The 27,478-nt window shown below is 44.3% G+C and overlaps 2 protein-coding genes across 2 annotated transcripts in view; one reads left to right on the top strand and one right to left on the bottom strand.

The window, feature by feature from the left end:
• The window catches only part of LOC133464579 (adhesion G-protein coupled receptor G1-like), a 30,830-nt gene extending 13,961 nt beyond the window's left edge, over nt 1–16,869 (top strand). Inside the window, exons 8-14 of the mRNA XM_061746651.1 lie at nt 145–187; nt 282–388; nt 502–617; nt 1,072–1,346; nt 1,416–1,512; nt 6,574–6,845; nt 14,982–16,869. Of these exons, the coding sequence (XP_061602635.1) occupies nt 145–187; nt 282–388; nt 502–617; nt 1,072–1,346; nt 1,416–1,512; nt 6,574–6,845; nt 14,982–15,142 (1,071 nt within the window). The 3' untranslated portion in view covers nt 15,143–16,869. The remainder of the gene's footprint in view (nt 1–144; nt 188–281; nt 389–501; nt 618–1,071; nt 1,347–1,415; nt 1,513–6,573; nt 6,846–14,981) is intronic.
• A 5,847-nt stretch (nt 16,870–22,716) lies between these two features.
• The window catches only part of adgrg1 (adhesion G protein-coupled receptor G1), a 34,368-nt gene continuing 29,606 nt past the window's right edge, over nt 22,717–27,478 (bottom strand). The window contains exons 14-15 of the mRNA XM_061746673.1: nt 25,501–25,775; nt 22,717–24,762 (exon numbers count right to left, since the gene is read on the bottom strand). Of these exons, the coding sequence (XP_061602657.1) occupies nt 24,644–24,762; nt 25,501–25,775 (394 nt within the window). The 3' untranslated portion in view covers nt 22,717–24,643. The remainder of the gene's footprint in view (nt 24,763–25,500; nt 25,776–27,478) is intronic.

Here is a 27,478-nt window from a genome sequence, read left to right on the forward strand (position 1 = left end):
CTTTCCTCTGATTTAGTCTTTAAACCAGTTTAGTCTTTAGATCCTTTGAAAATCGTTCGCCTCATCAGAGACGGCTCAGACCCACCCGTCTCTGATGAGGCGGGTCCGCTGTCAGAACCAGAACTAAGTCTTGTTTCCCCCCAGGACCAGAACCGGAGGAGCTGCGTGTCCTGGGACGTCCACCGAGGTCAGTAACCCTCTCACACGCTGCTGCTGCTGCTGCTGTGTTTGATCCCGCTGAAGCTACCTGAAGCTAACTGAAGCTAACTGTTCTGCTGCAGACCCGCTGCAGGTGCGCTGGCTAGCGGATGGCTGCACTACGCTAGCGCGGGACGACGCCCACACCGAGTGCCTCTGTGACCACCTGACCTACTTCGCCGTGCTGGTGGTGAGTCCCGACCTCCGACCTCTGACCCCTGACCTCAAACCCCTGACCCGTCCGTGGAACCCGCCCGCCCGGTGCTAACCCACCCGGCGCTAACCCCGCTCCTGTCCCGCCAGGACCTGGAGCCCCGCCCCCTGCGCCACCTGCTAGCGCTCACCTGCATCAGCTTGGCTGGCTGCGCCGTGTCCTTCGTCAGCTGCGTGGCGCTGCTCGTCTTCCTTGCCAGGAAATGGTGAGGCGGCGGCTCGGTTCTGGGGGTTCTCAGGGTTCTGGGGGTTCTGGGTATGTGTGTGTATATATGTATATATGTATATATGTGTATATGTGTATACATGTGTATATATATATATATATATATATATATATATATATATACACATGTATATGTTTATATTAGTGGTGGGACTCGGTTAAAAAGGCTTTGTAATTAATTAATCGCAATTAATCGCATTTAAATGGATTTTGGTATATGACTGAATATGTGTATATATTTATATGTATGTATATATAGACATGTGTGTGTGTGTATATATATATATATATATATATATATATATATATATATATATATTGTATCATATACTATATGACAATGTACATGTAAGGGGTGGCTGAACTTGATAAGCTTTGCTTCCTTCTCGAAGTTGCACTTCATCCTAATGTGCGTTTATTATATACGCCCCCAGGAGACGCTCCACCAACAATTCCCTACACAACTCCCTCCCCGTTCACGTGGGCTTGGCCGCCTCCCTGGCGCTGCTCAGCCTGCTGTTCTTCCTGACGGGGGTGCTAGCTAACGCGGGCCACGAGGCCGCCTGCACCTGGGCGGCGCCGCTGCTGCACTACGCGCTGCTCAGCGCCTTCGTCTGCATGGGGGTGGAGGTGTTCCACGCATTCTGGATAACGTACAAGCCCTGTATCCCCTTCCCCAGGCCCTACGACTGGATCCTGGCGGGCTTCGGTGAGTGGGTGGGGCCACGGGCAGGTGAGGTCATGCCCAGCGCACCTCTGACCCTCCATGTCTCCCCAGTTCTCCCAGTGATTCCTGTCGGCGTCCTGGTGGCGGTGGGCGACGTGTACGGGCTGAGGGAGGTGGAGCAGGCCGCGACCCGGGACCCCTACCTCATGTGAGTAAACGGGGGGGGGGGGGCTCAGCGAACCTTTCAAACGAACCTTCATCACATGAGGAACACGAGACAACAAAAATGATTGATGGTCTCGCCAGCCCTTGCAAACTGGATGGTGCGTCCCTCTGGGGCAGCTGGCAGACTGTTTGCCTTTTGTCTGCAAGACTCTGTCACCTCAGCCAGCTTCTTCAAGACGGCATCGTGCCGCCATCTGTAGCGGCCTTGGGACAGAGCCGTCTTGCATCCCGACAGGATGTGCTGGAGGCTCACATTGACGGTGTCGCAGAGGGGGCAGATCTCTTATGTGCCGAACCACAGGTGGACGTTTTGGGGACAAGGTAGGGTGTTATACGTTGCTTGGATTAGGAAGCTGATCCTGGCTAGGCGGATCTTCCACAGGTCAGGCCATGTCATCTGCTTGACCATTACGCCTTCCCATGATGACCACCACTTTGATTGTATAGTGTTCCTGCTCTTACCTTGCCACTTCCGACACCACCATGGCGTTCCTCTGTTCCTTGGAGGCCTTCGACCAGAAGAGGGGGGGTCTCACTTCGGCCGAGACCTGCTTGCCCCACTTGGACTCTGCCGACCACCTCACAATGTTTTAGCCTGCTGATTGCCTGGTCGACTTCTTCCTCTGCTCTCCACCTCCTTCCTGTTCACACTTGGCTGCCCCATTCTCTCAGCTCTAAGGCCATCCGAGCCTTCTCCTGTTTGTATCCCTGGCTGATGGAGTGCAGCGGGAGTTGGAGTGTGTTATGACCGAAGAGGCCCACGTCTGAGAGGCATCTCGACAGTCCCAGCCACTTCCGGATAAAGGAGTTTGCCAGTCCATCCAGCTTGCTTGCCATTGAGGAAGTGACCTCGCTCAACTTCAGCGGCCACATCACCCGATGGTAGAGGATGTGCTGGTAGCACCACACCTTATACTTGCCCAGGAGCTGGCTCCGATGGATCCTGACCAGGCCGTCTGCGAGCTGCTTCCTCACTGCCTCCCCCATCTGGTTGTCAGAGAGCTCTGCTGTGTATGATCTCCCCAGGCTCCGGATGGGTTGTTTAGACAGCAACGGGATCTCCTCTCTCCCTGCAATGAAGATGGTGTGGTCCATTCGGACCCCTTTCCTGAGAGACAGGCTTCGTGACTTGGACGGTTTTCAGCAGTCTCGTTGTGCATGCTGCTGTCTGGAGTATGGAGGTGACGTCGTCCATAAAGCCTTTCAGCGGTGGTAGCCTCTGACCAGATGGCAGTTTCACTCCTCAGACCATCTTCCTTGCCCCAATGAGGATGACCTCGAAGGCTGCGATGAACAGGATGGGAGAGATAGAACATCCCATTGCTATGCCCACTTCGAGCTGCTGCCAGCCTGTGGTGAAGTCCTGATGGGCACAGCACATCTGTAGGTCTGCAAAATACTTGGCCACCAGGTGTTGGATGCATTTGGGAGTGTGGAGTGTGGAGTGTGGAACTCCAGGGCAAAGTCGATCAGCTGGTGCGGGACGGACCCATATGCGTTGGCGAGGTCCAGCTACATGACATGCAGGTCGCTCTTCTCTCTCTTTGCCCTCTGGATTTGCTCCCAAATAACAGCTGAGTGCTCCACGCACCCTGGGAATCATGGGACACCAGCCTTCTGGCACCTGGTGTCGACGTAGCTGTTGCTTGTGAGGTAGCTGGTCCGCCTCTTGGCCATGACGGAAAAGAAGATCTTCCCCTCTACATTCAGTAGTACGATGCTCCTGAATTGGCCGATGCATTTAGAGTTCTGCTCTTTCGGGATAAAGACTGAGACAGCTCTCTGCCATTCTGAAGGGATGATGCCCTTTTCCCACGCCAGTTTCAGGAGTTTCCACAAGACTTTCTGCACCCCCGGGCAGTACTTGTACAACTTGTACGGTACGCCGTTGGGGCCCGGGGCGGAGGCTGCTCTTGCCTTCCGCACCACCTCTGCTAACTCGCTGAGTTTGTGGGGAGCCGTGTTGAAAGGGATGACTGGAGGGGCAGGATGAGGAACATAACCGTGGGATCTCAGCGGGGTGGCTTTTGCTGGGTCGCTGTATTGCTCCCTTATATGCTGTTCGAGCACTGACTTTTCTATCTCCAGTTTCCCGCTCCTCTTGTCCTCTACCAGCTATTTTGCGTGCCTGAAGGGGTTCTTGAAGAAGTTGCTCATCTCCTTCACCTTCCTCCTCCTGCGCTGGCGGATCCGTTCTGCCCTCCTCAGGTTGGCTGGCCTTCACCTCCTCCCACAGTGGATTCAGGCCCTCTTTCTCTTCCTGGCTTGCCTTCCTCCACTGCTTTCGGAGCTGGCGCTGCCTCCATACCAACTGCTTGATCTCTCGCTCTCTCCTTCCTTTCTGCTTGGGTGCTGCTCTTCGCCTCTCAGCTACCACTCCGAAACGCCTCCTGCATTCCTCGCACAGGATGTCATCCATGGAGTTAAGCTTGGTTTCCACCCGGTCGCGGAGAGAATGCTCAAGGAGGACCGTGATGTTGTTGTCCAGCTTCCACCAGACTGCACCACTCTGTACGGGACTGCTCTCCTCCACCGGCCCTCCTGCCTCCCGTCAGTTGCGTTGAATCCTTCTGCTCTGTGGTTTGAGACCTGGTTTTTGGTTCCTAGTGTCTGACCTGCGGTTGCAGTGCACTGTTGCTGCTGACCCTTTGCTGTACACCTCATCTTCCCTTGGTGGATTCGTAGACCCCTGAGAGTTGTCACCTTCTCCCACCCACACCTGTATTTCCTTGTTATTCTTAACTATTTGTTCATTTCGGTTCCAGTCGTTGTCGTGGGGTCTGTCCGTTTTGGCCCTTCTTCCACCCCGCCTCTTGGAGGGCTGCCGGGTTGTCTTTCTTTATTTGACTTCGTAGTAGGGTAGGGTGTCCTTTGCAGAACTAATGGGTAGGGTAACTAGCCCCCCACTCCCGTTGCAGACTTTCCTGCGGTCATCCAGTCTTTCCTGGTTGTCTTTCACAAAGATCCTTAATATCCATTTTTAAGTAGTTTCCTCTGGTTTAGTCTTTAAACCAGAAATCCAAATGTGTCGTCGAAAAAGAAAAATTAGGGCCATGGTCCACTACTGGTTTCACATATCTAGGAATCACCATCAATGTTAAGGATATGTTGAGGTTAAATTTCTCCAATGTGTTACAAAATGTTAAAAGAGATCTTGTAAGATGGTTTGACCTGACGGTTTCTTGGATGGGTAGGATAAATCTAATTAAGATGAATGTGCTACCCCGGCTTCTTTATCACATGCAAATGTTACCACTATACATAACCAAGAAAGTAATCAGAGAAATTGAAAGGGACCTTTCAAAATTCATATGGCATGGTAAAAAACCTAGACTGAGTATGAGGACATTACAACTTAGGATAGGGGGGGGTTGGCACTTCCAAATATCTTATATTACAATTGGGCCTGCCACTGTCGTACTATGCATGGATGGGTTCATGATTTTCTTACTGGTAAGCCAGAGCCCCTTGAAGTATGGGAGTGTACTCCCTATGTACTTCTAGCTGAACTTACAAATATACACAAATTACACTCCATATCATCAGATAGCCCAGTACTCTTGAATTCAAGCAAGATTTGGAAAGATATTGTAGCTTTTACTGGTAGGAAAAATATGTCCTCATACTTGACACCTCTCATCGGTAATAGACAGTTTGTCCCGGGGATAAGGAGTGCCGTTTTTCGGTCATGGTATGATAAAGGTATTAAGGTTATAGGAGACCTGTTTGATGCCAATGGTATTTTAATGTCATTCGAAATGGTTAAGAATTCATTTGGAATCCCACAAACAGATTTCTTTGCATATTTACAGGCTTGCCACTTTATAAACAATGACATTAGGTTTCCTCAAGATGGATCTCGTCTTGGGCATTTGGAAAAGACTATTATGCATTTTACTAAGAAAAAAGGCTTGATTTCATACTTTTATGGCACTTTTCTGAGTCATGAAAAACACAACGTGGACAGTGTTGCAAGGCGATGGGAAAGGGACTTCCAAACAGAGTATGAACAGGAATGTTGGTCTCAATGCATCCAAAACTCCCACTCTATTTTCATAAGTAATAGATACAAAGAGATGCAGTATAGGATTCTTCACAGGCAACATAAAACACCTGAAATCTTAAACAAATTCGATCCCAGCAGGTCCCCATTATGCATTAAATGCAAAAAGGAGATTGGTACCTACATACACTGTTTCTGGGAATGTCCCAAGATTGCTAGATTTTGGTCCTATGCGGGTAAAGAATTGAGTTCAATTATGAAGTCTACTATCTGTAAAGATCCTGGACAGTTTCTATTAGGGCTGCCATCAAAATTTGGAGTATTGGATCCTGGTAGTGCCAAGCTACTTAGTAGGCTTCTCTGCGTAGCTAGAAAATGCATTCTGTTCAATTGGATTCGTGAGAAACCTCCATCAGTAACCCAATGGTATAGAGAAATCTACAGAGTTCTTCCGATGGAAAGACTCAGTGCCAAATAAAAAAATAGAGACGATAACTTCATGAAAATTTGGTGGCCTCTCATAGACCATTTGCCCAGGGATCTATCTGCCTTGATTTATAAAGGAAGCGATTCTTTGGATTTTAGACCCCCAGCTGTACTCTTGCAGTTTACCTTCTGATGTGCTTGGTGTGTGCTGTGTGTACTACACAATATCACTTTTTTATATTTACATAGTAACTGTGTTGTATCTATAGATGTGTCGATTGCCCTTTTCTTTTTCTTTTTTTTCTTTTGTTTTTGTTTGTATTATATTCTGTTTTTGATTTATACCTTTTATGTTAATACTGAAAATTATAAAATATTATTCTGAAAAAAAAAAAAAAAATTGTTTAGGGGTCTTGGGAATATTTTAGGGGGGTTTCAGATAAGTGAAATAAGGGTCATTAGCAATGAAGCTTAACAACACCAGTGTTCCCTCCTCTGGTACCCGGGTCTGGTACCCGTGTCTCGTACCCGGGTCTGGTACCCGTGTCTCGTACCCGGGTCTGGTACCCGGGTCCTGTGATTGTGTCCCTGACCCCCCCGTCCTGCCCCCCCCAGGTGCTGGATGAAAGTGAACCCCAAGGCCCGGCTGGCCCACTACTTCACCAACCTGACGCTGCTGGCCGTCCTGGTGCTGGCCGGGTCCGTGGTTCTGGTCTTCGTGTACCGGAAGATTCGGAACCGAGCCGAGTGGAGTCAGAACCGGGGCACGGTGTTCATGTTGGGGCTCATCCTCCTGTTCGGGACGTCCTGGGGTCTGGCCTTCCTGGACTTTGGCCCGCTGTCCAACGTCGTCCTCTTCCTCTTCTGCTTCCTCAACTCCTTCCAAGGTGGGTGCTGGTCCTGTTCCTGGTCCTGTTCCTGTTCTTGGTCCTGGGGCTGGTTCTGGTCCTGGGGGGTTTGGGTTTGGGGGGTATAACCACTTCCTTGCCAATCATTGGCCACGGTTACATGATGTTTTTTAATTTGTAATTAGTTATTCAGAATTAAATAATTCCGAATTAAACTATTTTCCTTTGAGTTTACATGGAAATAGAAATTCCGAATTGAGGTTTACATGGAAAACACGTTTGATCGGCTTTATCCAATTCTGCTTAAAGGAGCATGAGGCTCCTTTTAAGAAATGAGACTCTCTAGCGCCACCCTTCACCACGATGGCCGTTGGGGGTACTGCAGCCAACAGTGAAGCCGGCACGGGTGAACGGGGAGAACGCGCATGCAGCGTCATGTGACGTCACATCCGCAGCCCAGCGCGGGAAATTAGGCCCCAGAATTGCAGCACATTTTGCAGCACACAGCCTGTTCAAGGCAACGGAGAGATACACTAGAGGGCTCATTCTTTTTGGTTTGGAACCAGTGGCGGAACATTATGTCTACGGGCCCCAGTGCAAGACCGATGTACGGGCCCTTTAGTATGTCGCACTGTACATTGAGACGCAAACTGCAGGACAACGTCTTTAACTGAATAGACCTACTCACTCACGTGGCTAGACTAGACTTTAATATCATAAGCGTGCGGTGACTCTTATCCACTGAAACCTTCCCTTGCTGAGTAAAAGTTTATATCAACATTAATACATCGCTGCACATTCACTTTACAATCAGTAGAAAACAAAAAGTAATATAAAATAAAACCTCATTCAATTACCCGTTGCATGCTGGGAGCTCCGCCTCTCCACCTTCAATACATTATACAGCTGTGCTGTATTGACCAGCGTCTTTGCTGCTGTAAGAAGTGATTCTTACAGATATATTTTTAACTTTAAATTAGTTCTGAGTTCTCGTTCTCCAATGGATGTCTCTCTCTCTCTCTCTCTCTCACTCTTTCTGTCTGTTTCGCTCTCGTCTCTCGCTCCGCTCTATGTTTACATTTCAAATTTCTGAATTTCCCGTCGGTTAATCTCGTCTTGTCACATGATCAATCCTGATTGGTCGACTCGACATGCAGCATACACATATTACCCATAATTCATCTCTGCATAACGTGATATATCTTTTTTCATCACGTTTTGAGTTTGTGTCAGTGTTATTATATTTTCTCTATATAAAAATAACATAAAGTACACTAATACTGTGATTCATTGACTTTTTCTCCAACCGAATGGTGACACCATGACCCAGATGGACGTGTACAATACATATTAGAGGAGATGATGTATAAATTACTGCGAGTGTTGGCTGTCCTCCCATTGAGGCGGTTACATTACACCGTGTCCACACTGCATGCGACGCGAGCGAGCGTCAGCGTCAGCGTCAAAAACAGTTCCATTGCTTTATTTTTTATTTGCACTGTCTACACTGGTTGCGAGCGACGCGGCGTCGTTTTGAGCTGGACTTTTGTCGCACGCCCTGCTTCTATTTTCTTCCTGTCGCTCGCTTTGAAAGCCGGTTGAAAGTTGAAAAAAAAGTTGAAAGCGCTGTAGGAAACAGTCATTTCAATACAAGAACCTCAATAAAGTGGCAGCCGGCTGGAGGGAGATCACCAGGGAGCTGGAAGGTTCTGATAAAATAATAAGATATAATAAGAATCTTATCTTAATCTTATTATGGCTTAATTTGTGCCGGATCCAACAAGATCTGGTACCTATTTGATCATTTCTCGTGTCCTCTGCTTTTTCCCACATCCCAGTAATGATCTGACATGCTGACATGTTTGCTGCTTTAACACCACGAACACGCCGGTCACTCCACGCTGTTCGCTGTTTGATTGCGTCACCACACGCCGTTATTTTGTTCGTTTTTTTCCCCACTTTGGTCGGACGTTAGACCTGCTTCTATTTTCTTCCTGCCGTTCGGTGACTGCGCCGCGTACCCTACGCCGCAAGGTCTGCGGTGGTGTAACGCGGAACCATAAATCAGCCATTTAAAAGGTGAGTCTCAGCTGTCAATCAAAAGAACGTGGTAGAACGTGGGGCCGATAACGCGTTCAGTGTTACAGGACAGAGCGCGTCCGGTGCCACGCAGTGCGGCGCAACAGTCGGACGCTCGCGTGCAGTTATGACAAGCTGTTAATGACGTGTGAATGGGGCTCATGTAGGACTTCTCTAGTCACAAGTTATTTACGGGGCCCGCTCGCACTCATCATGGGCCCGTGACGGGCCCCCTGGCGTGCCGGGCCCCAGTGCAGCTGCACTGCCTGCACTGTCTATAGCTACGCCACTGTTTGGAACGCTTCATCTGACATTATTACTAGAAAACTTAAAACTTATACAAATTTTTTTCATAAATCCTGCCTCAATCTTGCCTCAAGCTCCTTTAAGGTCTGGGGATTGGGAAGGGTTCTGATTGGATAGGGGGGCGGACCGGAAGTTACGTCTACCGGAAGAAAAACAAACTTAGCCGCTACAACTTTGAAAAGCTCACCATTTTTATGTTTCTTGTTTCCATCTGTTCTTTTAATTATTTCCAAGTCCTCCAAGCTATTTATTAAATAAATCGTCTCTGCTCTTGACCACTGCTTACTGCAGGGGTGTCCAACCTGCGGCTCACAAGCCGCATGCAGTTCTTTTCCCGGTGTCGTGCGGCTTTTGCGACTTTATTTGATAGGTGCAGTGAAAGACAGACGTAGGAAGTGGGGGCAAAATATGCCGCGACTGGAATCAAACCCGCATCGCTGTACATAAGTCGCCTGCTCAACCTGTTGAGCTATACGGGCGCTAGTGCTTGTGTTTGTGACGGAAATAACTCTCAGCATGGCCAAGCGAAAAGAGGACGTTTTTTTTTAATTCAAGATCTTTTTATTGGAATTTTCACAAAGTAAAAAAGGTGAAATGCTGCATGTCGATTACAAATATTTTGAGTAGGCATGGGCATGTTAATCATAGCATACACCAGTGTACAAAATATAAAAAACAATTAAACAGTATGAAAAAATATAAAATAGTAACAAAAACAAACTACAGACCAAACTAATCCCTCCCCTGTCACTGCCAGAATACTAATCACAATATGAGGTCACTCTATCATCAAAAGCCTGCACTAGGAATACAAAAGAAATATGAAGTATAGTTCACAGGGTCTGGAATGCTTCTAGAAAAGGTCCCCACACTTTCTGGAACTTATTTGATTTCTGAAGCGAGTATCTAATTTTCTCCAGTTTTAAGCAGGACATGATGTCTTCCAGCCATTGTGCACGAGTAGGAGGGAAGGGATCCTTCCACCTGAACAGAATTGCCCGACGAGCCAAAAGGGAGGCAAAAGACAAAGTGTGCCCCTGTGCAGTGGTTAACTTCCTTCCTCCCTCCATGACCCCAAACAGGGCAGTCAGAGGGTTTGGTTCTAATCTGATTTTAAGCACCAGAGAGAGAGTATGAAATACTTCCATCCAGTACTTGTTTAGACATGGGCAGGACCAGTACATGTGGATGAGAGAGGCTTCTGCTACTTTACATCTTACACAGTATGGACTAATATCTGGGTACATGGAGGATAACTTTGCTTTGGAAATATGAGCCCTGTGTACCACTTTAAACTGAATTAAGCAGTGACGTGCGCACAGGGAGGTTGTATTAACCAGTTTGAGTATAGACTCCCAGGTATCCTCTGATAAGGGAAGCCCTAAGTCCTGCTCCCATGCTGCTTTGAGTTTATCTGTAGGGGCACTCTTAAGATCCAGCAACATGCCATAGAAAGACGAAATGAGCCCCTTTTTGAATGGGTCTGTGGCAAGAACTTTGTCAACTGTGGTCAAGCCTATCGATGCACCAGGACTGGGTGTCTGGGAAAGAACAAAATGTCTAGCCTGAAGATACCTAAAGAAATGTGATTTTGGAAGGCTGAATTTACTACTTAACTGCTCAAAAGATGCCACGGTGCCGTCTATGAACATATCTCTAAAACGAATCATACCCCTCCTGTGCCATTCCTGGAAGGTGGGGTCCTCAAGGGATGGTTTGAAAGAGTGATTTGATGCAATGGGGCTAAGAAGAGAGAAGCTGTGAAAACCAAAAAACTTCCTAAATTGGGCCCAAATTCTAAGAGAATGTTTAACCACTGGGTTTTTGATTGATTTAAGTGAAGGAAGTGGAAGTGAGGAGCCGAGTAGGGCAGGAATTGACAGGTCATCAGTTGGATGTAACTCCATCGCTAACCCAGTCAGGGCGGTCAGCGCCGTCGCAGTAGAAGGACCAGAATGCAAGGCAGCGCAGGTTAGCAGCCCAATAATAATAACGAAAGTTTGGGAGGGCCAGACCACCTGCAGACTTAATTTTTTGAAGGTGAGTTTTGTTCAAACGTGGCCGTTTACCTCGCCATAGGTATGAAGATATAACTGAGTCAAGGGACTGAAAAAAAGAACCAGGAATAAAGAGTGGTAAGGTCTGGAAAAGGTACAAAAATTTAGGTAAAATGGTCATTTTGACTGAATTGATGCGACCCACAAGGGACATTGACAGGGGTGACCATTGTGTAAGGGTTTGTTTGGTCTCATTTAACAATGAGATAAGATTCTCTTGGAGCAGGTCTTTGTGTTTCCTTGTCACAGATATGCCTAAATAGGAGAATTTGTCATTTGCGATTTTAAAGGGAAAATTGGAAAGGTCTAAAAAATGCGATTCGAGATTGGTAGGGAAAAGCTCACTTTTGCTGAGATTCAGTTTATAGCCTGAGAGTTTCCCAAACTGACTGAGAAGTGACAGCGCAGGGGGTAATGAGGCCAGAGGGTGAGAGATGAAAAGCAAGAGGTCATCGGCATAAAGCGAGACCTTATGTTCCCTGCCACCTCTCCAGATACCGGACACATCCTCACAAGATCGGAGCGCTGTGGCAAGCGGTTCGATAGCCATGTCAAAAAGCATGGGACTAAGGGGGCACCCCTGACGGGTTCCACGATGCAGATTAAATGGTTTTGACCGTTGAGAGTTAGTACGAATTGAGGCTGTTGGGTGTAAATGGAGAAGTTTAATCCACAGAGCAAAGTTCGGACCAAAACCAAACCTGTCCAGCACAGCAAAGAGATAATCCCATTGGACGCGATCAAATGCTTTCTCCGCATCCAGAGAGACAACGCATTCAGGGATAGCCTCAGAGGCAGAGTAGATAATATTGAACAGTCGCCTTGTGTTGAAGTAAGACTGCCTACCTTTAATGAAGCCAGTTTGGTCTTCAGATATAATTGTGGGGAGGGCATTCTCCAGCCTATGGGCTAGGACTTTAGCTAGGATTTTAGCATCTGTGTTTAAGAGGGAGATGGGCCTGTAGGAGGCGCATTCAGTAGGATCCTTCCCTTTTTTAGCTATGAGGGTGATGCAGGCCTCCGAAAAAGAAGGAGGGAGGGAACCGTGGCTGAAGGATTCTGAAAGAACTGAAGATAGCAATGGGGAAAGCAAAGTAGAAAATTTCTTTAGAAATTCCGCCGGGAAGCCATCAGGGCCAGGACATTTACCCGACTGCAGTGAAGAAATGGCTCGAGTAATTTCCATCAGGGATATCGGTTCTTCTAATGTCTTCCTTAGATCTGGTGAAAGACTGGGAATACTAAGACTATTTAAAAAGTCCGCAATATCATCTCGATCAGTCTGAGATTCCGAGGTGTATAGCTGGGTATAAAAGTCCCTGAATGCTTCATTTATGAGTAAGTGGTCTGTAGTTACATGGCCATTTGGTAATCGAATCTTAGAAATATTTTGTTTAGCCTTAGAGCCTTTAAGTTGGTTGGCTAATAATTTGTCAGATTTGTCTCCATAAACATAAAACCTGGTTTTACTTTTCAGAAGTGACTGTTCAATTGGGTGAGTGGTAAGCAGGTCAAATTTAGTTTTAAGTTCTAGCCGCTTTTTGTAAAGATCTGGGGATTTAGTCCGAGAATATTCTTCATCGACCTCTTTAATTTGGCGGGCAAGGTCTGATCGCTCTCTATAAGATTTTTGCCTCACCCTAGCAGTGTAGGATATAATCTGTCCCCGGAGATAAGCCTTGAGGGAAAAGAGGACGTTTTTAACAGAGAGGGAGAGTTTAATATATATAATATACATTAAATATTAATATTTAAGCAATACATCACGGCAGGCCGTGGTATAAGCTCATTATATCACAGCTGAGGGGCGTCTCCGGCCCGACGTCAAGTGATGTATTGCTTTTATAAAATGGTTACCAATAATGTAAATATAAAAGAGGAATACATAATCTATTTTATGTAGTTTTTAATTAATCAGAAATACATATTATCCAGTAAAAATAGCCCCACTGTGGGAAAAAAATAGTCCCATCTCTCCAGATGTAGCTCCGCATGTCACCTTTTGCTTGTCTTTTATTTCGGAGACAGGAACTCCTCAATCCATTCATCCATCGTTAGCTCCTCCCCGGAGATCAAAGTTTACCGTCAACATGCCTAATTAATTGTTTTTTTTTTTAAAGGTTTTTTTGGGCTCTAGTGGCCCTTTATTGGAGATGCAGACTGGAAAGGGGTAGAGAGAGAGAACGGGGAAGACACGCAGCGGGCTGGATTTGAACCCGTGACCGCTGCAGGAGGAGGACTGTAGCCTCTGTATATGAGCCGCTGCTTAACCCACTGCGCCACCGAGCGGCCCAGCCTAATTAATTGTTAACAGAAATAAAAAATAAACTTTAAGACCAGCTACTTTTTGCTACCTGCTGTAACCGACAGTTGGTTGTTGTCATGGATACATTGTTGCTTCCCTGACGCGGAATGATCTGCTGTGATAAGGTTTTAGATTAGAAGCCGTGCTACATGATCATTATACCACAGTTAACAACCAATCAGATTGCAGGATTTCAACATTCCGTTTTCTAATGGTATTTTTATGTCTCAGAGAGAGCAGGGGAAGGGATCATGGGTATTTGATGTGGCTCTTTGCAGGAACACAGTAACCAATTGTGTCTCTTAGCCTCTTTTACTGCGTGCTGCCATCTTGAAACTTTGTTTGGAAAACCAGCCCAGCGCGGAATATAAGCGTCATGGCGACAGACGGGCGAGGGAACGAGCAGAAAGAAAGACCGGAATTAATTTAAAGCGGAATGAGTGTTTACATGATCGAGGAATTATTCGGATTTAAAATCGGAATAAACCAGACACTTACTTCGGAATTAAGTTTAATTCGGAATGGCCATTTTCATTCGGAATTAGGTGTTTACATGGTCATTTTTACTCATTTTAAATCAGATTTAATTTTAATTCTGAAATAAAGAGGAATTAAACTTCCCATGTAAACGCACTGATTAACCTCTAAGTTTACTTTCTTTAGTTACACAAATTAAACAGATAGGCTACAAATTTAAATCCTGTAACCTGTTACTCCTTTTCAAAATACAAAATACAATTGTCCTAGTAAGCAGTAAGAATTCAAATTGTAAACATACTGTAAACACTGTTAGCTCACTAGATCAATTGCAGTGACATTCAACTCTTATAGTGAATAATGAACAAACCTAAACTTCTCAAGTAGCGCACAAATGGCATTTAAAGTGGATCATGTGCTAATGTTTAAAAAGCTTATAATGCAAAATAGCTAGCTGTACGTAATGAAATACAACCGAACTATTGTTATGCAAATTAACGTTTCACACAACCACTCTGTATTATTAACATCAAACAGAAAGTTAGTTTGTGCTGTCTCTCTGTCACGCTGTCTCTCTTTGCTCAACTTCCGTGTTTTGACACAGTTTAAACTGTTTCCACCTAGCGGACTTCAAAATCTGGGTTAGAGGGTCACTGATAAACAAAAGGCAAGGCAAGTTTATTTGTAGAGCACAATTCAACACAAGGTAATTCAAAGTGCTTCATCAACATTAAAAGCGGCAAGACACAATTAAAACATAAATAACAAATAAAATGAAATAAAATGATAAGAAAAGAGGTAAAATAAAAGTAAGCACAAGTTACCAGCTGGTTTCCGGCATGTTTCCTCCTGGTTTCCGGCTGGTTTCCTCCTAGTTTGCAGCTGGTTTCCGGCTGGTTACCAGCCGGTTCCCGGCAGCTGACCTCTGACCTCTGACCCGGTTCTCTCCAGGGTTCTTCCTGATGATCGGGTTCTGGCTGCAGGGCTGGATGAAGAGGCGCTTGGACCGCGGAAGCTCCAGCACCACCACCAGCACCAGCACAAGCACCAGCACCAGCACCATGCTTCCGACAGCAAACAAGCACACCCTCTCCCAGACCCCTCAGACCTGAGACCTGAGACCCAAGACTCGGACCTAAGACCTGGGACCCCGTGGTCCCGGTACCCTGTGGTCCTGGTACCCCGTGGTCCCGGTACCCTGTGGTCCTGGTACCCCGTGGTCCTGGTACCCCATGGTCCTGGTACCCCGTGGTCCCTATACCCTGTGGTCCTGGTACCCCACCCTCTGAAAGCTGAACAATCCTTTGCAGCTTCTGGTATTTAACGTGCTGTTAATGTTTCCTTCTTTCAGTCATTCTGGAGTTTTCCTTCTGCAGCTTGTTGTTTTCACCGAGTGAAGAAAAGGTTGGATTTTGGAAACAGTGATTTTGTTTTGATGCTCAATTCAAACTTAAACTAAAATAAAAAATAGGAGTAAAATAATAGAAAATTAGAATATGTTTGAAATAAAATTTTTCCAAAATCCACTTAAACTAATCAAGAGCAGGGAGAAAGCTGATTAAAGCTGATTAAAAAAAACTCAAGTGGTTCTGGAAGTCTGACAGCCGACCAGGTCCCAATAACAAATATATAAATATATAAAGGTATTACCAGGACACCTGACGGGGGCAGGACTTGCTGGGGGCGGGGCTTGGTCGTGGGCGTGGCCTATGTTTCCTATGAGGTGCTGAGCAGGCGAGACTCTCACTCGTCTCCACAACTGCAGTGACTTTGTTCTGAATTATGTTTTTGTTTATTTCAGAAAATCTTTTTTTGTTCGTATTTCCAGAAAAATCCACAACAAAACAGAAAATCTCTCAGAGAGTCTCGGTTTCACTTTTCATTACTGTTTTTCCTTCTGGCTGGTTTCTGGCCGTGATGACGTCATCACGCACGTGTGACGTCATTGTTGTTATTTTAAAAATAAAATCCTTCTTTATTCAGGGAAACTACGGGAAGCTAAACGACTGCAGATTTGCAGAAACTATTGATTTTATTGTCGTTTTGTGTATAAAGGAAACAACGTGCTGTTATTCTTATTTTTATTATTAATACGGAAGAGTATCAGGGCCATGCAGGAGAAAAAATATTTGAGAGGGGAAGATTTTTTTTATTGTGCACTTCAAGAAAAAAGTCGAAATGTCGAGATTAATGTTGAAATACAATTTTTTTTTTAAATGTCGAGATTAATGTTGAAATACAATTTCAAGATTAAAGTTGAAATTTAACCTTTTTTCTCTCGACATTTCGAGTTTTTTCTCGAAGTGCACAATGAAAAAAAAATCTTCCTCCTCTAAAATATTATTTTTATTTTTCTCCTGCCTGGCCCTAATACTCTTCCGCATTAAACAGCCGCACGGACCTTAGATAAGCTTTTTATTTGAAACGTTTCACTGCTTATCTGCGCTTTTTTATAGCTGATTTTTAATTCCTTTAATGTAGCACTTTAGCTTGTGACTGTTGTAGCCTCTGCTAGCCTGCTAGCACGTGATGCTAGTTCTACTTGTAGGCAGAGTAGAAGAGAACCGTTTATATTTCCTTTATTTTTCCTTCAAGCGCATTAAGATATTTGCTGTTTTTGGCTTCCAAATTAAATAAATTGGATTAAGCTGTAAGGTAAATAAATGTGGTTAAATATCAAACAAATTTAACGTGTACGAGGAGAACAGACAAATGTTTTTTTTTGATGCTGTTATTTTTGCAATTTTTTTTATTTTATAAAAAATGTTTTTGTCACTCCTTTTTCTTTTTTTACATATTTGACTTTTCATGTATATATCATATTTAATAAATGAAATAAAAAAGACCTTTGATATAAAAGAGCTGGTCACGTGTTTGTTCAAGTGCTAGCGCAGTCTCATATTCTCGCTCGTTCGCTCAGTCATTTTTATATATTTTTTTAAGGTTTTCTTTTGTTTGTTTTTTTATTCACAATTTAAATGACAAAATCCAACATTACATAGTCAGATAAATATTTTGGTCAACAGTGCTTTAAGTGGACAAAAATAAGTGCCGGTACTCCCCTTATTCAACTGATGTCAGGTAAATTAGGCGGTGGGTAACAGCAGATGATTACGTGATATATTTAAATACTAGGACATTATCTTGATTTTTAAAAAGAAAATTGTTTTATTGAATTTTCCAAACAAATTATGTGTACACAAGAAAACGCTCACATTCACTGGTAGACAGTACTCGAGATGTAAAAAAAATCAGGGGGGATGGTGGATTTTATCATATGGGGACAGATAATTTGTGCTGAATACAAATAATATAATATAGATTATGGGGGAAGGTGGCTCAGTTGGTAGAGCGTTCGCCCATGAACCTGAAGGTCAGTGGTTTGAACCCTAGTTCCGCCTGTGTCCACCAAAGTGTCCTTGGGCAAGACACTGAATCCCCCGGTTGCTCCCGGTTGTCAGGCCAGCGCCGTTGTGTATGGCAGCTCCGCCGACAACCGGTGTGTGTGTGGGTGAATGTTTGCAGTGTAAAGCGCTTTGGGGCTGTAGGAGTACAGCTGGAAAGTGCTATATAAGTGTAAGCCATTTACCATTTACCATTTACCATATATTACAAATAATAGCAGTGACCAAAACACCTGCAGAAATACTGCAGGAATGACATAGCAGCAGTTAAATGCAGCCTTCTGTAAGCTTTAAATATCCACTGGGCTTACATCAAATACATCAAAACACAACAATAAAAAACACTTTTCTGAACTTATCAATATGACTCTGTCCTTCACGGGATAAGTAAAATGGATCACTGAAAAAACTCAAAATCTTAACAAGAATATTTGTCTTATTTCTAGTTAAAATGTCTCATTTTAGTAAAAAAAAATCTCATTACACTTAAAACAAGACTCATCACTGGAAAAAACATCAATTTTCACTTGTTTCAAGTAGATTCTCACTTAAAATAAGTAAAAAAAAATCTGCCAGTGGAACAAGATTTTTTTGCTTGTAATAAGAAGATAAATCTTGTCCCACTGGCAGATTTTTCTACTTATTTCATGTGAAAATGTACTTGAAACAGGTGAAAATTGTCAAATAAGTTATTTTTCTGGTGATGACTCTAAATGCTGAAATAGCAGTAAAACCACATTCATTTTTATTTCAGGAGGGATGATTTTGACCGTTTTTATTTCAGGAGGGGGGTAGGGGGGGTGATTTTGATGGACAGCTTTTAGCAGAAACTTCAGAGCTTCTGGTGTCCGGGATCCCCTCAGCTCCTTGTATTCCCCAAATCCTTGAATACTTCTCCTCCTCTCCACTTTTAAAGAAAGATTAAAATATGTTCTTCTTTGCGTTCTTTGTATTGCTTTCTGGCACACTCTCGACTCCTGGGACCTCCGTAAACTGATTTATGGTTCTGCGTTACACCAACGCAGAACCTACACCGTATGGTGTGTCCATCTGCAGAGTGATGGACTGGTCGAACGTTTGAACAGGACTCTGGCAAAACAACTCGCTATCCTCACCGCGGAACATCAGCGTGATTGGGACATGCACCTCCCTCTCGTCCTATGGGCCTACAGATCGTCTCTGCAGGATTCCACCTCATGCACACCAGCCCTGCTCATGTTGGGGCGAGAGCTAAGGACACCAGCGGAAATGGCTCTTGGCAGACCCCCAGACACACCGACAGTCCCACCGGGACCGGAATACGTCAGGAGGCTCCAATGTAGCGACCCTGCAGTAATGTTCCTGCATAATGTTGTCATGTTCAAATGTTCTGTTGAATGTTATGCCTGGGGGTAGACAGCAGGTAGGGGTGGGGTAAGCACCGGAGTTGTGAGTGTGCGCGTGCTTGTGGCAGTTGGCTGAGCTCGCGGGGAGAACCACGCATGTTGAGCAACAGTTGAGTGAGTTCAGCGGGGGGTTTTGTTGTTTTGGCGTGGTTACGGCCAACAGTAACCCATTCTGTAACAGGTGATAAACTGTTAAACTGGCTAACGCTTTGCTCGTCCTTCCGACACGTCCTGGCGGACGCTACAGTATGCTGCTGCACCTTTGGGCAGTACTGCGTTGCCATGGTTACGTCACTGCAGTGCTGTAACAGATCCAACGGGTGACGTAGCGGTTATAACTGATTACTACCGGCTGCCTGTTGTTTTACACCTGCCTATCGAAGTTCTGAGTAAACTATCGGATCGTACAACTTGTGTGGAGTTATTGAAAACCATTACACACCCAACTGAGAATCAGGTTATTTTTCTTCTGTATGGAGGTTTTATGTTAATAGTCCGTCCCTCCCAGATTGTATAGAGTTCTTTGTAGTTTCGTTTTTTTCTTTCTTTTTTCCTTTTCTTATCTCTTAATATGATTTGATTTGAAGATTTTATTTCGAACATGCATGATAAAAAAGCGTACAAAAAAGTGGAAAAAGATTAAATAAATAAATATATATATATATATATATATATATATATACATATGTATATATACATATATATATATATATATATATATATATATATATATATGTACAGCACTTCATATAATAAGACATCACAGATCCACCAACATGCTAGAAACGGAGTAGGGATGAAGTAACCACTTATCCAGACCTACCCCTGAATCTTAGATACATTCTTACATATAACATTCTTACATATAGCAAGACAACTTTCAATAACTCTTCAATACAGTGATATAATACTCAATTATATGTATATATAAATATAGTCAAAATCAAAGCAAATCAAGACAAACAAAAGAAAAACAAAACAAACACCCATCATTTAGTTGTGCTACTATGTATGTATGTACTAATAGAAAAGTAATTATAATGCATAGTATTACATTATCATTACTTTACTATAATACTACAATATAATAGAGAACAATAGACAGCAATGGTATAACAATATACTTGAATAACTATATAAGAGTAGATATGCTATATACACTGGTTCATATATTTACCCCCAATTATATACATAAAAAATACTATAAATCTATATATCAACATATCTACATATATCTATCATATCATATCTATCATAAATCAGTATATATTAATAGAGATATACATACACAAAACTTAAAATGAAAAAACTGGATGGCGGATAAGAATATTACTGCTTTTACTTTGTGATATGTACTGCCATACCTAAATAAAGAATTAAAAAATTAAAAATAATGACATGAATGAATAGAAACCACTTCAGGAAACGGTCCAGTTGGTTATTTTCACGGTGAAAGTCTCGGTTGAAACTGTCGCCGCGGGTTTGGCAGGAAAACGATGACAAGCATGAGAGTTCTGGAGAGGAGGAACAAGTTCAGACATGACGGAGGAAACAACCGCCGAGACTGAACTTCAAGGAGAAAAAATGTACAAACAAACCTATAAAACCGGCTCTCACCTCTGTGATGTTTCCTTTATCGCAGAAGAGAAAATCCTGATGATATCATAGTTCGATTTGATTTGAATACAAATGTATATATATATATATATATATATATATATATATACAATATATATATATATATATATATATATATATATATATATATATATGCTATCTAACGATGTATGCCATGCATGGGTGCACATTCCGGTTCAGGCTACATTAACGGATAGGTTTTTTTTCACCATGGTAAAAAAACCCATCCGAATGAATGGGGCCATTTGGCATGGATTTTGACATAAATTTTCCTTAAATCACAGCTTCATGAAATTTGAATATGTTGCACAGCGTGCCGAGTCAGGAAACATTTGTACGATGTCTCTACGATAATCTGTTGCCTAGCAACAAGCGTCCAAAGTCAAATGAAAATTTAAAAAAAATAAAAGGTCAGTATCGCAAAAACTTTAATAAATGGCATAATGAGTTTGCACGGTCCGTTAGTGCCAATCGGGCCGAGTGTTTGAAAGTTTGAACGATGTCTCTACGATAAAGTTCGGCCGAGCAATAAGCGTCCGAATTTTCGCCTTTTTTTTTGCTTTTTGGCATCTAGCGTTGCCATGGTAACACTTTTGACTGAGAAAAGTAATGACCATCGAGGCACGATGGAGACGCATCTAACGATGTATGACATGTATCCGTAAACGTTACGGTTCAGCCTACATTAATGGATAGGTTTTTTTTTAATGGAGCCATTTGGCCTGGATTTGGACAAAAAATTTCCTTAAATTACAGCTTCATGAAATTTGAATATGTTGAGGTCCACAGCGTGCCGAGTCGGGGAACATTTGTACGATGTCTTTACGATAACCTGTTGCCTAGCAACAAGCATCCAAATTCGAACTGAAAAAAAAAAAAAAAAGAAAGTTCAATATCGCAAAAACTGTAATAATTGGCATAATGAGGTTGAACGGTCGGTTAGTGCCAATCGGGCCGAGTGTTTGAAAGTTTGAACGATGTCTCTACGATAAAGTTCGGCCGAGCAATAAGCGTCCGAATTTTCGCCTTTTTTTTTTGCTTTTTGGCAACTAGCGTTGCCATGGTAACCCCTATTACTGAGAAAAGTAATGCCCATCGAGGCACGATGGAGACGCATCCAACGATGTATGGCATGCATGGGTGCACGTTGCGGTTCGGGCCGTATTAACGGACGAAAAAAAGTGCGGAATAATAAGAAAAGGGAAACCTTTTCTGTATACCATTATATCGCCTTCATTTTCATGTTTTTCCTCATTTTTTAGGGCGTGTTTTATTTTTTGGGGATTTTTTTTTTCCACATCAGAGCGGGGTCATGCTGTACACCCGCTGGTGTGACGTGGGACTTTTTCGACTTTAGCTTGTTAGCAAAATGCTAGCGACATTGCCCTTTGGGCCATTCTGGACGATTGCAATATGGTCATGCCATTACTTGGCATGCCCATAATTATAATGCATAGTATTACATTATCATTACATTACTATAATACTACAATATAATTGAGAACAATAGACAGCAATGATATAACAATATTCTTGATTAACTATATAAGAGTAGATATGCTCGGATCAGAACCAATACCTCTCTCTCCCGGTCGCTCCAAAAGCTAAAGAAACTCATTTTAAGATTTGAAATGATATCAACCCTTGCAATGCTTTTCATAGACAAATATTTAATGTAGATTGTAATAACTGTAAATTCTGTGACCCAGATATTAAAACTATTGAACAGGAATTATTGATTGTCATTATATCCGAACTTTTCGGGGATGTTTTCAAACCTGGACCTCAGAGAAAGACACAATCTTAAACTTCCACACTATTAAAATAGGGGGTTTGTTGCAGAAAACAAAGAGGGATATGTTTTATAATACTAATTTCTGCAAAATATTTAATCCACAGACATTTTCAAATAAAACTCCAGTTTTTTTTTTCTTTTAATGAAATTCTTACTTTCAAAAAATCCTTAAAACATATAAAAACTAAACAAGACATATGTGTATATGAAGGTTTAATTACTTTAATTCCAGATTAATTCTCACATTTTTTTTTATTGTTTATCACCTTAATCTTTATATGTAATATTTGCTCGGTCATGTTAGTTACATGTTGCATTACATGACTATGTAATGCTGGATTTTGTCATTTAAATTGTGAATAAAAAAACAAAAAAACAAAAAACCCTTAAAAATATATATAAAAATGACGGAGGGCGAACGAGCGAGAAAATGAGACCAGTTCTTCTTTATATCAAAGGTCTTTTTTATTTAATTAAATATGATATATACATGAAGTCAAATATGTAAAAAAAGAAAAAGAAAAAGGAGTGACAAAAACATTTTTTATGAAATAAAATTAAAAAAGTGCAAAAATCACAGCATAAAAAAAAATCATTTGTCTGTTCTCCTCGTACATGTTCAATTTGTTTGATATTTAACCACATTTATTTACGCTACAGCTTAATCAGATCTATTTCATTTGGAAGCCAATAAACAGCAAATATCTTAATGCGCTTGAAGGAAAAATAAAGGAAATATAAACGGTTCTCTTCTCCTCTGCCTACAAGTAGAACTAGCATCACGTGCTAGCAGGCTAGCAGAGGCTACGACAGCCACAAGCTAAAGTGCTACATCAAAGGAATTAAAAATCAGCTATAAAAAAGCACAGATAAACAGTGAAACGTTTCAAATAAAAAGCTTATCTAAGGTCTGTGCGGCTCTTTAATACGGAAGAGTATCAGGACCAGGCAGGAAAATAAAAATAATATCTTAGAGGAGAATGAATAAAGTTAGAAATGTTGAGAGAAAAGGCAAAATTTCTAATTTATTCTTGAAATTGTATTTCAACATTAATCTCAACATTTCTACTTTTTTCTCAAAATTGTATTTCAACATTAATCTAATCTTTTTTTTCGAAGTGCACAATAAAAAAAAATCTTCCCCTCTCAAATATTTTTTCTTATGCATGCTCCTGATACTCTTCCGTACTTTAATAATAATAATAACAGCACGTTGTTTCCTTTATACACAAAACGACAATCAAATCAATCGTTTCTGCAAATCTGCAGTCGTTTAGCTTTTAGCTTCCCGTCGTTTCCCTGAATAAAGAAGAATTTTATCCTCAAAATAACAACTTTGGAGGAGTTTGACTAGAGCCAGTCTAGACTTGTGCAGCAGACTCCGCCCACTCGGGACCCTTGGGTGGGGGGGGGGGCCGACCACATGTGATGACATCACCACCCACCTGGGAGCAGGTGGGTGATGACATCACAGGTGCGTGATGACGTCATCACGGCCAGAAACCGGCCAGAAGGAAATACAGCAACGAAAAGTGAAACAGAGACTCTCTGAGAGATTCTCTGTTTTGTTGTGAATTTTTCTGGAAATATGAACAAAAAAACATTTTCTGAAATAAATAAAAACATAATTCAGAACAAAGTCCCTGCAGTTGTGGAGATGAGTGAGAGGGAGGCAGCTCAGCACCTCCTTCTCTTCTGTACAAGACCCTCAACATCCCAGAGTATCCTGGAAACATAAGCCACGCCCACGACCAAGCGTCCTGGTAACAGCTTTATATACAATTTTAATTATTTCACTCCTCTTTTTTATTTAATTGTATTCTTGTATTTTTTACTGATCTTATTCTATTTATCTTTGTAATGTTTTCCTGTTATTCAGCTGTTTTTAGCTGAACAAAGGAGTCTCGGGAAGAGTCCCACAAGGCGGGGTACCAGGACCATAGGGTCACAGGACCCCGGGGTAACAGGACCACAGGGTACCGGGACCACAGGGTACCGGGACCACAGGGTACCGGGACCACGGGGTAACAGGACCACGGGGTACCAGGACCACGGGGTACCAGGACCACAGGGTCACAGGGACCACGAGGTACCGGGACCACGGGGTACCGGGGCCACGGGGTACCGGGACCACAAGGTCTCAGTTCTCAGGTCTGGGTCTCGGGTTTCAGGTCTCAGGTCTGGGGGGGGGGGTTGGGGGAATGTGCTTGTTTTCTGTCAGAAACATCAGAAGTTTGAAGATCACATGAAGAATCCGCTCAGTGCTCTCGGAGCCCCGACACAGAACCGAACCCGAACCCCCCCCATGACCGCCCCGTCTGGGCCGGGCCGCGTCTGGGCCGGGCCGCATCAGCTCTTCTCCTGGGGGGGTCAGCTCTTCTCCTGGGGGGGTCAGCTCTTCTCCTGGGAGGGCAGCATGGGCTGGCCGGTGTTGCTGGTGCTGGAGCTGCTGCGGTCCGAGCGCCTCCTCATCCAGTCCAGCAGGCAGAACCGGAGCATCAGGAAGAACCCTGGAGAGAAAAACAGAAAAAAATAACTCATGAACTCAACAGCTCAATGCCATTTTCCATTGGCATTTTGTGACTATTTTCTGACTCTCACAGTAATACGGGACAAAGTGCCTCCCTTTTCAGCTCAATACGGGACTTTAGTTTATGAATACGGGACGATTCTGTTTTTCAAGGGACGGTTGGCAACACTATCTGAAAGTAAACACAACTAACATAAACCATCAGTTGTGAAACAACCAGCAGCCGTGCGGTGAGACCGGAGCTCCGGTTCTGGAGGACCGACCAGAACTGGATCCGGTTCTGGGATCAAAAACAAGTCAGCGTGTGACAGGAAGTGGCGCTGATGGAAGCCAGCGGGAGGCCCTGATTAGCCGGCGGCGGCGGCACTGCTATCTCCCTCCCACGCTGATAGGACGGAACTCCGGGTCCAACACGTCCTCACCCTGAACCGCCCCAGGACAAATATTCATTGAGATTTTCATCTCATTTCCTTTTTTAGTTTTCATGGTGTTCAATGGTGCTTAAACATCATGACAAGGAAAATAAATGCACTTTATTAACATCAGTATGAAGTGTGGACTCAATGATTGGCCAGGAAGTAGTTATACCCCCCAAACCCAAACCCCCACAGGACCAGGACCAGGACCCGGACCAGGACCAGGACCAGGACCAACCAGGACCAGGACCAGGACCAGGACCAGGACCAGCACCAGCACCAGGACCAGGACCAGCACCCACCTTGGAAGGAGTTGAGGAAGCAGAAGAGGAAGAGGACGAAGTCGGACAGCGGGCCGAAGTCCAGGAAGGCCAGACCCCAGGACGTTCCGAACAGCAGGATGAGCCCCCACATGCTGAGGGCTGTCACGCGGTTCTGCCTCCACTCGGCCCGGGTCCGAATTTTCCGGTACATGAGGACCAGCAACACGGACCCGGACAGAACCAGCACGGCCAGCAGCGTCAGGTTGGTGAGGTAGTGGGCCAGTCGGGCCTTGGGGTTCACTTTCATCCAGCACCTGGGGGAAGCAGGACGGTAGTTTAGCTAGTTTACCTACTGGGTTCAAAAGTTGAATGACATCCAGTCAAACTCACAATCAATAAGAAAATTAAAATACATTTTGGCTTAAGCTTAGTGCAAATTCTCAACAGCATGAAGTGAATAGCAGCAGCTTTTCATGGCGGCTGTTATAGTTTTCTGTCACTGTGTTGTAATGATGTTACGCAGAGCGTAGGAACAAGAGTCGGACCCTTTACACCGTAACACCAGCCCGCAAAATAGCAGTCCGTCATCCCTGTGTTGTCACTGAGAGTCAATAAAGCGGAACAACCATCAAGGAGCTTGAGACGTGGCTATCGGCTGTTGACAAGTCTGGCCTACCTGGGAGGTTTAAGGCATGGATTTATCAGCATAGCATCCTACCGGGTTCTCTGGCCTCTGTTGGTGTATGAAGTGCCCTTGTCTACAGTGTTGACTCTAGAGAGGAAGATCAGCAGCCACCTCCGTCGTTGGATGGGCTTTCCACGGAGCCTATGCAGTGCAGCTCTGTATGGGAAGACCAACAAACTCCAGCTCCCTTTCAGCAGCCTTGAAGAGGAGTTCAGGGTCTCTCGCACAAGAGAGGCTTTGCTCTGCCGGGACTCCAAAGACTTGAAAGTGGCATCAGTGGTGCGAACCGGCAGGAAGTGGAGGGCTCAGGAAGGCCTGGAGGTAGCTGAGTCTCGGCTGAGACATACGGCTCTGGTGGGCACGGTTGCAACAGGCCTTGCAGGGCTGGGAGCCATTCCTCAACCTCACTACGAGAAGGTTCGAGGTAAGGACAAACGCCAGCTAGTCCTGAAGGAGGTGCGGGCAGGGGTTGAGGAGGAACGGACCAGCAGGATGGTGGGCATGCAGCAGCAAGAAGCATGGACAAGATGGGAGGGACCGCTGGAGAGGAAGGTGACCTGGTCTGAGTTCAGGCAGGCTGAACCCCAGCGCATCAAGTTCATGGTCCAAGCTGTCTATGACGTATTACCCAGCCCAGCCAATCTCTATCTCTGGGGCATGGTTGACTCTCCTGCCTGTGCGCTGTGTTCCAGGAAAGGCTCTCTTGAGCACATCCTAAGCAGCTGCTCTAAAGCCCTGGGGGAGGGCCGCTACCGCTGGCGGCACGACCAAGTGCTGAAGACCATTGCTGAAGCCATCTTCACCATTGTGGCCAAAAGCAACAGCAGCAAGCAACAACCAGGCAAGAGGAACATTGCCTTTATCAGGGCTGGAGAGCAGCCGCAGTCAAAGCCCAAACCAGCAGCCGGCCTCCTCACCTCAGCAGTTGACCGGGATCTACAAGTGGACTTGGGCAAGCAGCTGAAGTTTCCAGACCATGTCACAATGTCTTTGAGGCCAGACATTGTGCTTTCATCAGTGTCTTCAAGGCAGGTGCTACTGATAGAACTGACAGTTCCCTGGAGGACCGCATAGAGGAGGAGAACGAGCGGAAGCGGTCGAAGTACCAGGAGCTGGTCGAGCAATGCCAAAGGAAAGGCTGGAAGGCTGTGAGCCCATTGAAGTAGGCTGTAGAGGGTTTGCTGGCCGCTCACTGTGCAAGGTGTTCACGCTACTTGGCATTACGGGGGCTGCAACAAGGAAAGCCATCAAGTCCACCATGGAGGCAGCAGAGAGAGCCTCGAGATGGCTTTGGATCAGGAGGAGCAATATGTGGGCCAATGCTACTGGGAC

This window comes from Cololabis saira, chromosome 2 (assembly GCF_033807715.1).
Source record: "Cololabis saira isolate AMF1-May2022 chromosome 2, fColSai1.1, whole genome shotgun sequence".
NCBI classification, from domain to species: Eukaryota; Metazoa; Chordata; class Actinopteri; order Beloniformes; family Belonidae; genus Cololabis; species Cololabis saira.